Genomic DNA, 13,934 nt, shown 5'->3' with positions numbered 1-13,934 from the left:
TCATAGATATTTCCCATGGTGTCAACAAATATTGCACCAATCGGCGTCTCCATAAGAGTAGATGCAATACGATTTGTGTGATGATACGTAAAATTGCGATCGTCATTATTCTCATGATAGGCGAGTCCACAAATGCTATAGTCGCTAACGGCAAAAAATATAATTTCACTTATATTAAAATCGCTTGTGACGTTCCACGGAAATTCGGCAGCCGGGCTCAGTGTTTTAGTATTGATGCCAATTATTGGTTCGTCGGTTGCGTTATATAAACGAAGCAAATCAAGTGTGACACGGACGTAGACGGCAATTGATCCATTTTTGTAACCAACCACAAAGATTTCGTTGGCGGGATAGATGATAGAAACAGCAACTCCAAAAGAAAAAGTTTCCAAATCGGCTCTCGGCAGTTGTATTGGCGTCATGTTGTCCTCATTAATAGTCAGCGGCGTCCATTCGTCCTCAAAGATCTCTCCTGTTTGCACTTCTGTCATCCACGCCATAAAGTCGTTCGTTGAATCAGCAAACGCAGTTGTGTTATCGGCCATTTTCTGAAAAAATTTAAGCATTAATGCCACCCGCAAGATCACACTCGCAGTCGACACTAAAGCTAGCCATGGAGTGGGGTCGGGTCGTACTTCGATCCCACTCCAGCCACCATTGTTATAAATCGACGGAGCTTGGTACTTTTTGGCACCATATATTGACACGTCCTGGTCCCAATCAGCGCCACCAAACCGTCCTTTTCGCCACCAGAGCCATCACAGGTTTATGTCTGCCGGTCCATCACAAACACGTCCGAAGGGGGGAGGGGGGTTCACTATGCCGGTCTAACCGGGAGGGTGTCTATTGGCCCCCGTAGTCGACTACCGCCGACTACGGTGGCCAATACCTACGGTACTACTACTTAAAAAAAAACTTACGTTAATCAATCACGTCCAAAAATTACGTAAAGTATTAAAAGGTAAGTTTTATTAATAATTAAAAAGTTATTACAACTCTTCAAACTGAAGTGATTTTTACATACAACTGACTCCGACTTATATACCATTTTCACTTCCTGTGAAATGAGTTCATTTTAGATAATTATTAAAAATTACTTTTTTTGTAAAATTCATCAATTTTTTTTTAATAACTAATTTAGTGCTAATTTTTTGTGAGGTAAGTATTTTTTAGTTTATTTTTGTTTTTTCGACAATATTTTTTTCTGTGTAAGTATTTTTTTACAAAATTTTAGATTTTAAGATAATAAATTATTTTAATTTTTTGTTTACTAATCATTTTTGTTTAGGTCAATTTCGGGTCATCTGGTCATCCTATATCTGTGGTCAGTATGTATAAAATACAAGGTAAGTGTAACTTATTTGTATATTAATTTTTATTGTCATACTGTAAGTATTATTTATTTAGTGATGTTTTTATTATCTAATCAGTATTACTTATCTGTGATAGTGATCTGGTCAGTATATTCAGTTAGGCCTTATTTTTGTCTAACTAAATCTAAAGTTTTATTTAAATCTAGTCAGTGGTTGTCGGTCACTGATCAGATATCAATATTGTATATTTTTGTTATTATATTTGTTTCTAATGTTTTATAAATTGTGATATTTTTTTTTGTGATAATTTATTTAATTTTAATTATTTATTTAAATACTAATATTTATTTATTATAATGTAATAATGTTAGGCCAATATTAGGCCTAATTTTTAAAATTATCCCGGTGAAAATCTGGTCACTAATGGCCAGACTATCACCGATTATGTGACACAAAAAAAATGTGATAATTGTTGTTATATATCTATATATTATACATTTTTTAATTGTTTATTTTTTTATCTTATCTGTGATATATCATTGTGATATTTTAAATCTTGATAACACTAATCAAGGCCTACGTAAATATATTTAATATGTGTTTTTCTAGTCAGTGGTGGTCCTAATTCAGGCTAACATATGTTAGCAAATTAGGCCACATATACAATTTTAGGTACATGTGTACCGGTGAGTTATATTTAATTTAATTTATTATTTGAAATTTTAATTATTATTATTAATAAATTTACTGTGATATAGTATCAGGTATTACAATATTATTAAATATATTAATATTATTAAATATATTAATATTACTAAAAATATTTATATTATTAATTATATTAATATAATTTATTATATTAATATTATTAAAATATTTTTATTTTAACCGTTTGGTACCGTTAACCGTATATATTATTCAAATTATTAAATATATTAAAATTATTAAATATATTAATATTATTAAATATATTAATATTATTAAATATATTAATATTATTAAATATATTAATATTACTAAAAATATTTATATTATTAATTATATTAATATTATTAATATATTTTTATTTTAACTGTTTGGCTATAATAAAATTTGTCTATTGGAGACAGTAACATCAATCGTGCTACTATTATGTTATTAATTATTTTTATATTGTAGTAGCACGATGTTGCTGACGATTTTATATTATTAATTAATATATTAATATTAATTTGCATTTTATTATAAAATTTAAAATTTATATTTTGTTTATTATTTATAAATATCAAAATTCATTTTTTACAAGTTATTAAAATAGTACAGATAACTAATTAAAAAATATATTTATAACAAAGTATTAATTTTTTATAATAATTAATATATTACTAAATGTATTTAATTTTTAAAAATTATTTAATTTAATAAAAATTTTAAATTATATAGTGTTACAATAATAAAATAGTTTTAAATAAAAAATATAGTTTTTTAAAAAATAAATTTTAATTACAGCATATACAATCTTTTGTACTGTTTTGAATTAGTTCTAGTAAATATGGTTTCGTGTAACTTGAGATATATGAATGTATATTATTGTCTGGAAATTTGCTCTGCCAAATAAACTTTGATTCGGTTTCATTCCATAATATAGATGCATTTAAATTAATTATTGTATGAACTGATAAATAACAATTATCAATTTCATCTTTTATTATATAATCTATCTGCTTTTGAGATTTAATTTCATCTAATATTTTATAAATATATTGAAAACAACTAAATATTATAAAAATATTTAGTATAATTAAGTAAAAATTAATTATTTTTATTTTCATTTTATTTAGACATTATGGAGGAGTCAACTATACAATTCAATTGCAATGACTGTAATGAAAGTTTTTCTTCACATCGGTTATATATACATCATCAAAGACTTGCTCACCATAATAAAATCATATCAAGTACTAGATGTCAAATATGTTTATCAGAAATAAGTCATTATAGCGAAGTGAGGAAACATTATGATAATTGTTTTAAAAACTCAAATATTACAATGCCGATAAATTGTTTACTTTGTGGCATTCTATTTTATACTATGTTTTCGTTTATTAAACATAAATTAATAGAATTTACCCAAACTGGATCAGGAAATATAAGTAAACTAAAATTACCAGAAAATCTAAACTTCAAATTATCAAAACATGCTTTCAAACATTTTCTTCAACAATATGAACTATATCCAGTTGAAGATTACAAAAACAGTGAAGACTTTTTCTTAAAATATCAATATGATATTAAAAGATTAATTGATTATGTCTTGGAAAAATTTGTATCAACAAAAATTCAATTTTGTTTGCAATGTACATTTTATAAAGAAACTGCTGGCGTTAGAAGTTATACAATAAGTTATTTTACAAGTGATAATTTTATAATAAATAAATATTATAAAAATAAATATATAATAAATCGACTAATAAATTATTTTGATAATAAAATTAATACATTTGAATCACTTGGTAGCGGTTGGATAATAAATGAAATAGACAGATTAGATGTACGAATAGCTAAATACAATCCACTAAAAGGGGGTTGTGAAACTACTAAACTACCTGATCATGTGTTAAGAAAACGTGCAATTATTTCAATAAAAACTAATGATAAAAAATGTTTTATTTGGTCTGTATTAGGATTTATTGCTAATAATTATTATAAGTTTAATAATAAAAAAAGTCCTCATTTAGAACGTTTATCTCAACTTAAACCATTTTTAAAATATATAAATTTGAAAAATTTAAAATTCCCATTAAATTTAAAATCTATTAAAAAATTTGAAATTAATAATAAACATCTAAATATTCGTATAAATATTTATACTTGGGAAAAAATTTCAACTTATGAAGAATCAATTGTACCACTTTATATATCAAAACATAAAGCAAAGCATTCTATTAAATTATTGTTGTATAATAATCATTTCTATTATATTAAAAATTTCAATAGACTGTGTGGAAGTATGCAAGCAAATTATCGACATTTCTGTTCTAATTGCTTAAATGGATTTTTAACTAAAATTAAATTAAACGAACATTATAAAAATTGTTTACACTTTAAACCTCTTACTGTCAAAATGTCAAAAAAACCAACTATGAAATTTGAACACTATGAGTATATGTATAAATTTCCATATGTAATGTATGCTGATTTTGAATCTTTATTAGTAAAAGAAAAATCGCAACTTAATAAAAAAACTAAACAAACAGCTCAACATGTCGCTTGTGGTTACTCTATTATTGTTATAAAAAATCAAAATGAAATTTACTTTTATAAAGTTTACAGAGGAAAAAACTGTATGAATCATTTTTTAAATACATTATCTTTAATTTCAACACAAATAAATGCTGAATTAGTTCAAGAAAATTCAATGATAATTACTGATTCTGAATTAAAAGAACATCATTTATCAACTATTTGTTTTTTATGTAAAAACTATATTAAACCTGAAGATAAGGTTTATGATCATGATCATTTAACTGGAAAATATAGAGGATCTGCTCATAAAATGTGTAACATAAGATTCAAACTACCTTATAAAATACCTTTATTTTTTCACAATTTAAAAAATTACGACTCGCATTTTATAATAGCAAGTTTACAATCAAATTATTTTAAAAGCTGTACTGTTATACCACAATCTATAGAAAAATTTATTTCAATATCTTTGGATAATATAAAAGTACTTGATTCGTGCCAATTTTTAAGTGAAAGTTTAGATGTATTAGTAAAAAATTTAAAATCTTCAAATAATAATTTTTCGATAACTAAACAAATATTTTGTAATAAAATTAATAATGACTTTATTGGAATGTTATTTAAAAAAGGAGTATATCCATATGAATACATGGATAGTTGGGAAAAATTTGATGAACCAGAGTTACCAACAATTGAAAAATTTTATTCTAAATTAAATGATACATCAATCAGTGTTGAAGATTACAATTTTGCTAAAAAAATTTGGAAAATAATGAAAATTAAAAATTTGGGAGAATATCATGATTTCTATTGTTTATTGGATACAGCTTTACTATGTGATATTTTTCAAACTTTTAGAAAAATGATATTTGATAAATATGAACTTGAACCTTGTCATTTTTATTCTATACCTGGTTTGGCGTGGGCCGCCGCTTTAAAATTAACAAAAATAGAAATTGAACTAATGCAAGATATTGACATGTACATGTTTATTGAACAAGGAATAAGAGGAGGAATTTGTAATGTCTTTAAAAGACATTCAATTGCTAATAATAAATATTGTAAAAATTTTGATGATAAAAACGACACTATCTTTTTAACTCATTTAGATGTAAATAATCTATATGGTAAAAGTCTTAGCGAAAAATTACCTTTAAAAAATTTTAATTGGGTTGACATTACTACTCTTAACAGTATAAATTGGAATACTATTGAAACAAATGGTGACAAAGGATATATTTTAGAATGTGACTTAGAATATCCTTCAAATTTACATGACAAACATGATTTTCCACTTGCTCCAGAAAAATTAAAAATTACAAACAATTTATTAAGTGATTATCAACACAATTTATTGAAAGATCTTAAAATGTATGGATATAATCGATCAGCTACGGAAAAATTATTATTAACATTTTATGATAAAACTAAATATATTATTCATTTTAAAAATTTAAAACTGTATTTGGAATTAGGATTAAAAATAAAAAAATTCACCGCGGAATAGGGTTTTATCAAAGCGATTTTTTAAAATCTTATATATCAATAAATACAAATCTTAGAAAAATTGCAACAAATGATTTTGAAAAAGATTTGTATAAATTAATGAATAATTCTGTATTTGGTAAAAGTATTGAAGACAAAAGAAAACATATAGATATAAAATTTGCTTTAAATTGGAAACAAGCAAATAAATATATTCAAAAATTAAATTTTAATACTGCACAGATTCTAACTGAGAACTCTGCTTTGATTAAAATGAATAAGACAAATGTAACTTTAGATAAACCAATATTTATTGGATTTTCCGTTTTAGAACTTTCTAAATATTACATGTATTCTATGCATTACAAAGTTTTTAAAAATCATTATAATAATAAAATAAAATTATTATATACAGATACGGACAGTTTAGTTTATGAAATTAAAACTAACGACTATTATGAAGATTTGAAAAAATATTTCTCACCTATAATGGATTACTCAAATTTTTCAAAAAATCATAGTTTATATAATGACAAACATCAAAAAATGATTGGATATTTAAAATCAGAATATGGAGAAAAACCAGTAAATGAATTTATTGGATTAAAAAGTAAATTATATTCTATTAAATATGATGAAGTTATGAATAAACGTGTGGCTAAAGGTGTAAAAAAATATATTATAAATAATTATATGACACATAATCATTACATAAATGTTTTAAATGAAGAAAAATATTTTAATACGACGATGAACAAAATTGAATCTAAAAATCATAATTTGAAATCTGTTCAATTACAAAAATTTGTATTACAACCTTTTGACGACAAATCATTCATTTTAGATGATGGTGTGAATTGTCTTCCGTTTGGTCATTATAAATCTTATTTATAATTTTTATAGATACATCTCAAAATTCATCAATTCATTTAAACGATCAGATAGCATCAACATCATCATCATCATCATCATCAACTCCCCCATTATCTCTAGAAAAATTTAGCAAAATAGTTATTAAAAAAATAACTTCTCCACAACAATTAAACCAGTTATTAAATATGAATTCTGTGGCAAAAATTTCTAATAACATAATTAATGGAGCCTATATAACTGAAAAATCTCTACCCATTACCCAAGATAATATTCAAAAAAGTTTAATTAAATTGTCATCTTTTGGTATTATTAATATAATACCTTTGTTTGATTATATAATTGAGCCAATGAATAGATGTATTATTAAGATTAAAAACAATTATGATATACCAAAATTTTCAGCTGGAAAATTTTTTGATATAATTGAATTAAAAAATGTAAATTTAATTATGCGTTGCTTTTGGGTTGATAATAATGATACTTATATTAAGATAGAAATAATTAACGAAAATGTTTTAGACAAATACATGTTTAGAAAAGATCTTTTATTAGCCAATGCAATAGTTGCAGATATTAAATATTATAATGAACGATCATTTGAATGTATATCTTCACTTCAAAAATGTATTGTACCGAATGGTAAGATTATATATTTAGTTGTTAATCTTAAATATTATAAACATTATTTTTTGTTTAGATGAACAATTGAAAATTAACTTAATAAATGATGGAAAGATACCAACAAAAGGAAGTGAACAGAGTGCAGGTTATGATCTGTATGCAAATGATGTAGGAGTATTGCAACAAAATGAAAGAAAATTAATTTCAACTGGTGTAAAAATGCAAATTCCGAATGGATGTTATGGGCAAATATGTGCACGAAGTTCAATGGCATTAAAGGGTATAGATATAGGAGCTGGTGTCATCGATTCAGATTATACTGGTGAAATAAAAGTGCTATTGATTAATAATAGCATTAATAATTTTGCCTATATTCATGGAGATAAAATTGCACAAATTATTATATTACCATTGAAAAAAGTGACAATGTTTAATGCAACTTTTAAACAAACACAAAGAGCTGACAAAGGATTTGGTTCTACTGGAAAATAATACATTTTATTTTAAATATTATTAATATTTTTATTTTATTATAATGTTTATTAATTTTAATTTTTAAAACTATTTTTATTTTATATATTTAATAGATTAAAATGTTTATACTATTATTTAATCATTGTTAAATTTTAAATAAACTATATATATCCAATTTATTAAAAAAAATATATCATTATATAATTTTATATATATATATTTTCAATATTGTAATTATTTTATTTTAAAAAATAAAAAAATTAAATTAAAACATTTTTATTTTTTAATTATTAATTAAATTAAGTACAGTACAAATAATATTAAAATAAGTTTTTTCTAGTTGATTATAATATGTGCCAACAAATGATGATTATTTGAACAATTCTTTTATTCCTATAAAATACTAAAAATTAGTTGTTATTAGTATTAGTTTTAGAATTATATACCTCATTATCCCAATTATTGGTAAATACATTGTCACAATCTTCATTAGTCTTCCATTCTTTAATTGTATCCAATATAATTTTTAATTGTTTCAAGTTTTCCATAGGGAATCCATATTGAATATACATTTCTTTAATGTCAATTTTATTGCGAATTATTTCTTTAACTAATAATGATTTGATGCATTTAGCATCATTTAATAGAGAATCAAAAACGTAGTCAAATTCTTCACTTAAAATACTATATATAGTTTGTTTAACACTATCTGATTTATAAAGATTATTCAAAGAAGGTATATCATTATTCAATGGCTTCATTATTAATGATTTAAAATAAAATTTTTCAACTATTTATATTAATATAAAACTTGGCCTTGAGTTAAATCCGATTTATTGTCGTTTAATAATTTATACAAATATTCAGCTTTAGTTTTTGCGCAGAGAGGTTTATAGATAGATTTAAGTCTATCATGAATATTACAAGGTTGAATACTTATATCATTTTGTTGAATAACCATTAACTCTCCATCAGTAGGAATAGTTTTATCACAAATTTTGAGAACATCAATGTTATCAATTTCAATAATTAAATGACCAAATCCTGCTTTATATAATAGTCCTTTAATCCCTTCATCATTTTTAGTTATTCCAATATACTTTGCTTTAGTATTGGAATTTAAATGATATATTGCTTTAATAACAGGAACAAATTCACTTGCTGATAATCCATACTCAAACTTTTTGTTGAATTTTAATCCATGAAATTCATTTTCAAGGTAGTCAATTAAATATTGATTTGAAACATCAATTTTATTTCGATTTATACGACAATTAAATGGTACACTTCCACTTATATTGTTAAAACAAAATCCAATTTCTCTTAAAATAAATTCACAATCAATTTTGAAACCATTAGAACATATAATAATTTTTAAATCATTGAAACTTGGTGAAAGAAAAGCCATAATAAACGAATATTAACTAAAACAAAATTTTAAAAAGTTTCTTTATTTATAACTAAATTCAAGGACATTAATAAATATATAGTGTAATATTAATTAATACTAAATATTAATATTTTAAAATTTGTAATGGCAACATATGATGCAACATTTAAACACCCGAGAAGATTTATTATCTATGGTCCATCGGGTTCGGGAAAAACTGAATTTGTTTGTAAAATGTTAAATAACATGTATGAATTATTTGGATTTTATTTTGACAAAATTGTATATTATTCTGGACAAGGATTTCCTATAATAAACAATGTTCATGGAATAAATATTAAAAAAGTTAATACTTTTGATAAAAGCAATATTGAAATGTTTGATTCTAACGAAAATAATTTATTAATAATTGATGATAACATGCATACTGTAGGCAATGATTTATTTATAAGTGATTTATTTACTAAATTATCACATCATAAAAATATAACAGTTATATTGTTAATACAAAATTTATTTCCTAAAAATAAATATATGCGTGATATTTCAACTAATTCCACATATGTTATTTTAATGAGTAATCCAAGGGAAACACTTTCTGTCAAAATATTAAGTAATCAAATTGATAACAGTAATCCAAAGTTTATATATGACTCTTATATTGATGCAACAAAAAACAAACCTTTCAGTTATTTATTATTGGATTTTGACCAAAACACACCTGATAATATAAGAGTTAGATCTAACATTTTTCATGAAAATGAAAACCAATGCGTCTACATTAAAAACAAATAAATTAAAAAATATTTTACGTTGTGTTTCATATTTAAAAAAATTAAGTACAGCAAAAACAAAAAAAGATCGAAAACAATTATTAAAACAAGCTAATAATTGTATTATAAATGCAATATCAGAAATAGCTAAAAATTGTTTACTTGGAAATATACCATTAAAAACTTGTGATTTCAATAAACTTAAAATTTATAAAAATAAATTGCGACAACTTTCTATAAAATCTCCTATAATTAAAAGAAAAAATATTTTAATACAAAAAGGTGGCAATATCTTTTTAAAAATACTTGTTCAACAAGCAATATCTCATTTAATTAGTCATTTTGGTAAAAAAATCATAAATAAAGTCAGAGAAAAATATACGTAAAATGAGTTTTAAAAAACTTAAATTAATGAATGATAATAATTCCAATAATAAAATTTCAGAGTTTTTAAATGTTCAAAAATTACAAACTGAACCAAATTTATTACGATTAAATGACTTGGACAAAGAAATACATTTAATTTTAAACACAAATTATACAGAGCGTGACAAAGCTAAATTATATGCTGATTCTTTAAGAAGATTTTTGATATTTAAAAGGAAATTTAACAATATTGAAGACAAAGATTATATTAATGTAACAAATAATGTATTTGAAGATAATGTTCCCATAAATAGAATCCCTCAAAAAATAGAAGATAATGATGATGATTATGTAACTCCAAAAATTTTAAGAAGAAAAGCATTTACTACTTTCAAAAATAAGAATAAACTTGGTCAAAATAAATTAAATATTAAACCTAATGTTTTATCGTTAATTAAAAAACAATTATTTACAGCTAAACGTAATTACAACTTAAGAAATTTAGAAAAGCCAAATTATAAGTTACCTAATGTCTCAAAATCATTTGAATGGAAAAAATATTAATAAAACTATATCTGAAGCATACTATAATATTACAAAATCATCAAGTTTTAGTGGAATTGATAATTTATATAAAGTAATTAAAGAAGAATATCCATTTATAACATATAATGAAATTAAAAGATGGTTAACAAAACAAAATGTATATGGAATTCATCGACCAGTAAAACATAAATTTAAAAGAAATTCAATTGTTTCTCGTTATATTGATCATAATTGGCAGGCAGACTTAATTGAAATTAAATATCCTACAATAAATAAGAATTATAGATATGTACTTATGGTAATAGATAATTTATCAAAATTTGGATGGGGAATTCCACTTAAAAATAAAACTGCTATAACTGTAAAAGCAGCTTTTATTAAAATATTTAAATTATCTAAACGCAAACCTAGTATATTATCTACTGATGCTGGTCTTGAATTTACTAATAAACAATTAAAAAAATATTTAAAGTGGAGAAAAATAAAACATTTAGTATTAAAAGATTCATCTAAAGCTAGAGTAGTTGAACGCTGGAATCAAACAATTAAAGTTAAACTATACAAATATATGTATTATAACAAAACAAAAAATTTTATTAATGTATTAAAAAATATTATTAATAACTATAACAACACGACACACAGCAGAACAAAATATAAACCAGTTGATGTTAATAAAAATAATGAAAAAATAGTATATAATAATTTATACAAAATAAAAGTTTCACAAGAGAATCAAAATTACAAAATTGGTGATTTTGTGAGAATACAATTAATGAGAAATATATTTCAAAAAGGATATATTCCTAATTATAGCAATGAAATATTTATAATACATAAAATATTTTATACATCACCTTATTATAAATATAAAGTAAAAGACAAAAAAGGTGTAATTATAAGAGGTTCTTATTACTCTAATGAATTAATAAAAATTGATTAAAAAATGAATTATTTTGAAAGTGACGATAAATACTTTTATTTAACTAATAATAATAACGAATGTACTGTAGAAGTAGATTATAATCCATCCATATTTTTTAAACAACCACAAGAGTGTGCTTTAGCTGAGCTAATTATTCCTAAAAGGCTTGATTTAAAAGAACCTTTAGAAAATTTAGTTCTTACTTATAATTTCAAATGGGTACCAGAATCATTTTATGGTGACATAAAAAATGATATTGTTGAGCACGATAAACATAGATTAAGCAATATTACAAAATTTGTTGTGCAGTTTGATTCAAATTATTCATTAGGAGAAAATATAACTGAAAATTACGAAATATTACATAACAAAGATATTCATTGGAAAGACCATATAAAAGAAATTATAACTAAAATTAATGGAAACATTGAAAATACTATTAAAAAAAGATATCCAAAAACATTCAAAATGCCTTCAACAAAGGTAATTGGTAATTATGGAGAATACAGTTCTGGTTTAGAATGGAGAATTAATAATATTGTATTTGATTTTGATAGTACAAAAAATATCTATAAAATTAAAAATGGAAATTTTTATATGCCAACAAAATTTTGGTATAATTTAGATGATGATGATGTTTTAATAAGTAAAGAAGAATATGAAAAAATAAAACCAACAAATAAAAAAGCAATACCTGACAATGAAAAGAAAGTAGAATATTATTTGTTAAGAGGTGTTTTTTATATTGATTTTAACGAAAATTTAAAAAAACTATTAGGTTTGAAAAATTATAATATAAATAATTTATTTGATAATTTTTCCTTATATAAAATAATAAACAATGAAAAAATTAATTTAACATATCAAAATTCTGACATTCCTAACGCTTTAAAAACATCTATTAAAAATATAGAAGAAATTAAAAGTGATGTTCGTCCATTAAGTGTCTCGAGAAATATAAATTATTTAATTGTTTATTGTAATATAATTATTGAATCTAATTATCAAAATAAAAAATCTAATATATTAAGAATTATCCCTACAAATATTTCGGAAAAAGATGATGTTATAAAAATTGATTTCAACGTTAAAAATTTTATACCATTAAAATACAATGAATTTAATACAATCACTTTGCGTATCACTGATGAAGAAAACAACAATCTTATTTTTAGAAAAGGAAAATTATTTGCTACGCTTATAATAAGACCTCAGTACAAAATATAACTTAGTTGTATTTTTATTAGCAACATGTGTACATCTTATCAGAATGGATTATAATTCATATTATTGTGCACAAGCAAAAAATAATCAAAAAGGTGAAGGAATACCAATTCAAGGTATAAATCAAATTGAACCTAATAATATTGATTTTTTGCCACATAAATCAAAATCTGTAAAAACTAAAATTTATAAAAACAAAGTTTCTGGTTTAAGAAGAAAACCCAGAACTAATAAAAAAAATAAAAAACGATTTATTAGAAAATCAAAAAAAGGTAAAAATAAACAAAAACGTAATTTGGATATATTTGCTTAAATATGGCAACTGAAATTTTAAAAGATGAATTAGATTTATTTGAAAAAGTAAAATATCAAGGAACAATTGAAAGTCAACAAATACTTGAATATCGACCTAAATCAAATGTAATAGATTCAAACACAATTGATTTTGAAATTCAAGCATCAGCTGATGAGTATATTGATATGCGAAATATTTATTTATATTTGACTTGTAAATTAACAAACAGAGACGGAACAAATTTTGCAGCAGCAATTAATAATTTTGCGCCGACTAATTACGTTTTAAACACAGCATTTGATCAATTAGCTATTTATCTCGGATCAACATTAGTGAGTCAAGCTGCTCAAAATTATAATTATATGTCATTTATTGAAGCGGTTACTGAGCAATCAAATTATTCTAACTCAACTGTTGCATCATC

At 23.1% G+C, this 13,934-nt stretch overlaps 1 protein-coding gene across 1 annotated transcript; it reads left to right on the top strand.

Moving 5' to 3' along the window:
* The first annotated feature begins 568 nt into the window (after nucleotides 1–568).
* LOC128959157 (uncharacterized) lies at nucleotides 569–8,009 on the top strand. Its single transcript, XM_054305098.1, has 2 exons — nucleotides 569–793; nucleotides 7,632–8,009. Exons 1-2 carry the CDS (start codon nucleotides 569–571, stop codon nucleotides 8,007–8,009), a joined length of 603 nt encoding a protein of 200 aa, XP_054161073.1.
* The last annotated feature ends 5,925 nt before the right edge of the window (nucleotides 8,010–13,934 follow it).

The sequence above is a fragment of the Oppia nitens genome, unplaced genomic scaffold, assembly GCF_028296485.1.
Source record: "Oppia nitens isolate AA-2021 unplaced genomic scaffold, nextdenovo-longstitch-racon4-pilon3 scaffold42_pilon_pilon_pilon, whole genome shotgun sequence".
NCBI lineage: Eukaryota > Metazoa > Arthropoda > Arachnida > Sarcoptiformes > Oppiidae > Oppia > Oppia nitens.
The sequence above is the reverse complement of the archived record's forward strand: the minus strand, read 5'-3'. Positions and strand labels throughout refer to the sequence as shown.

Excerpts from the sequence above, each read along its gene's own strand:
- LOC128959157 (XM_054305098.1), top strand. The coding sequence starts at position 569 with ATGCCACCCGCAAGATCACACTCGCAGTCGACACTAAAGCTAGCCATG. Across the intron at positions 794-7,631 it reads TGCCGGTCCATCACAAACAC|ATACCAACAAAAGGAAGTGA; the intron begins GTCCGAAGGGGG and ends AATGATGGAAAG.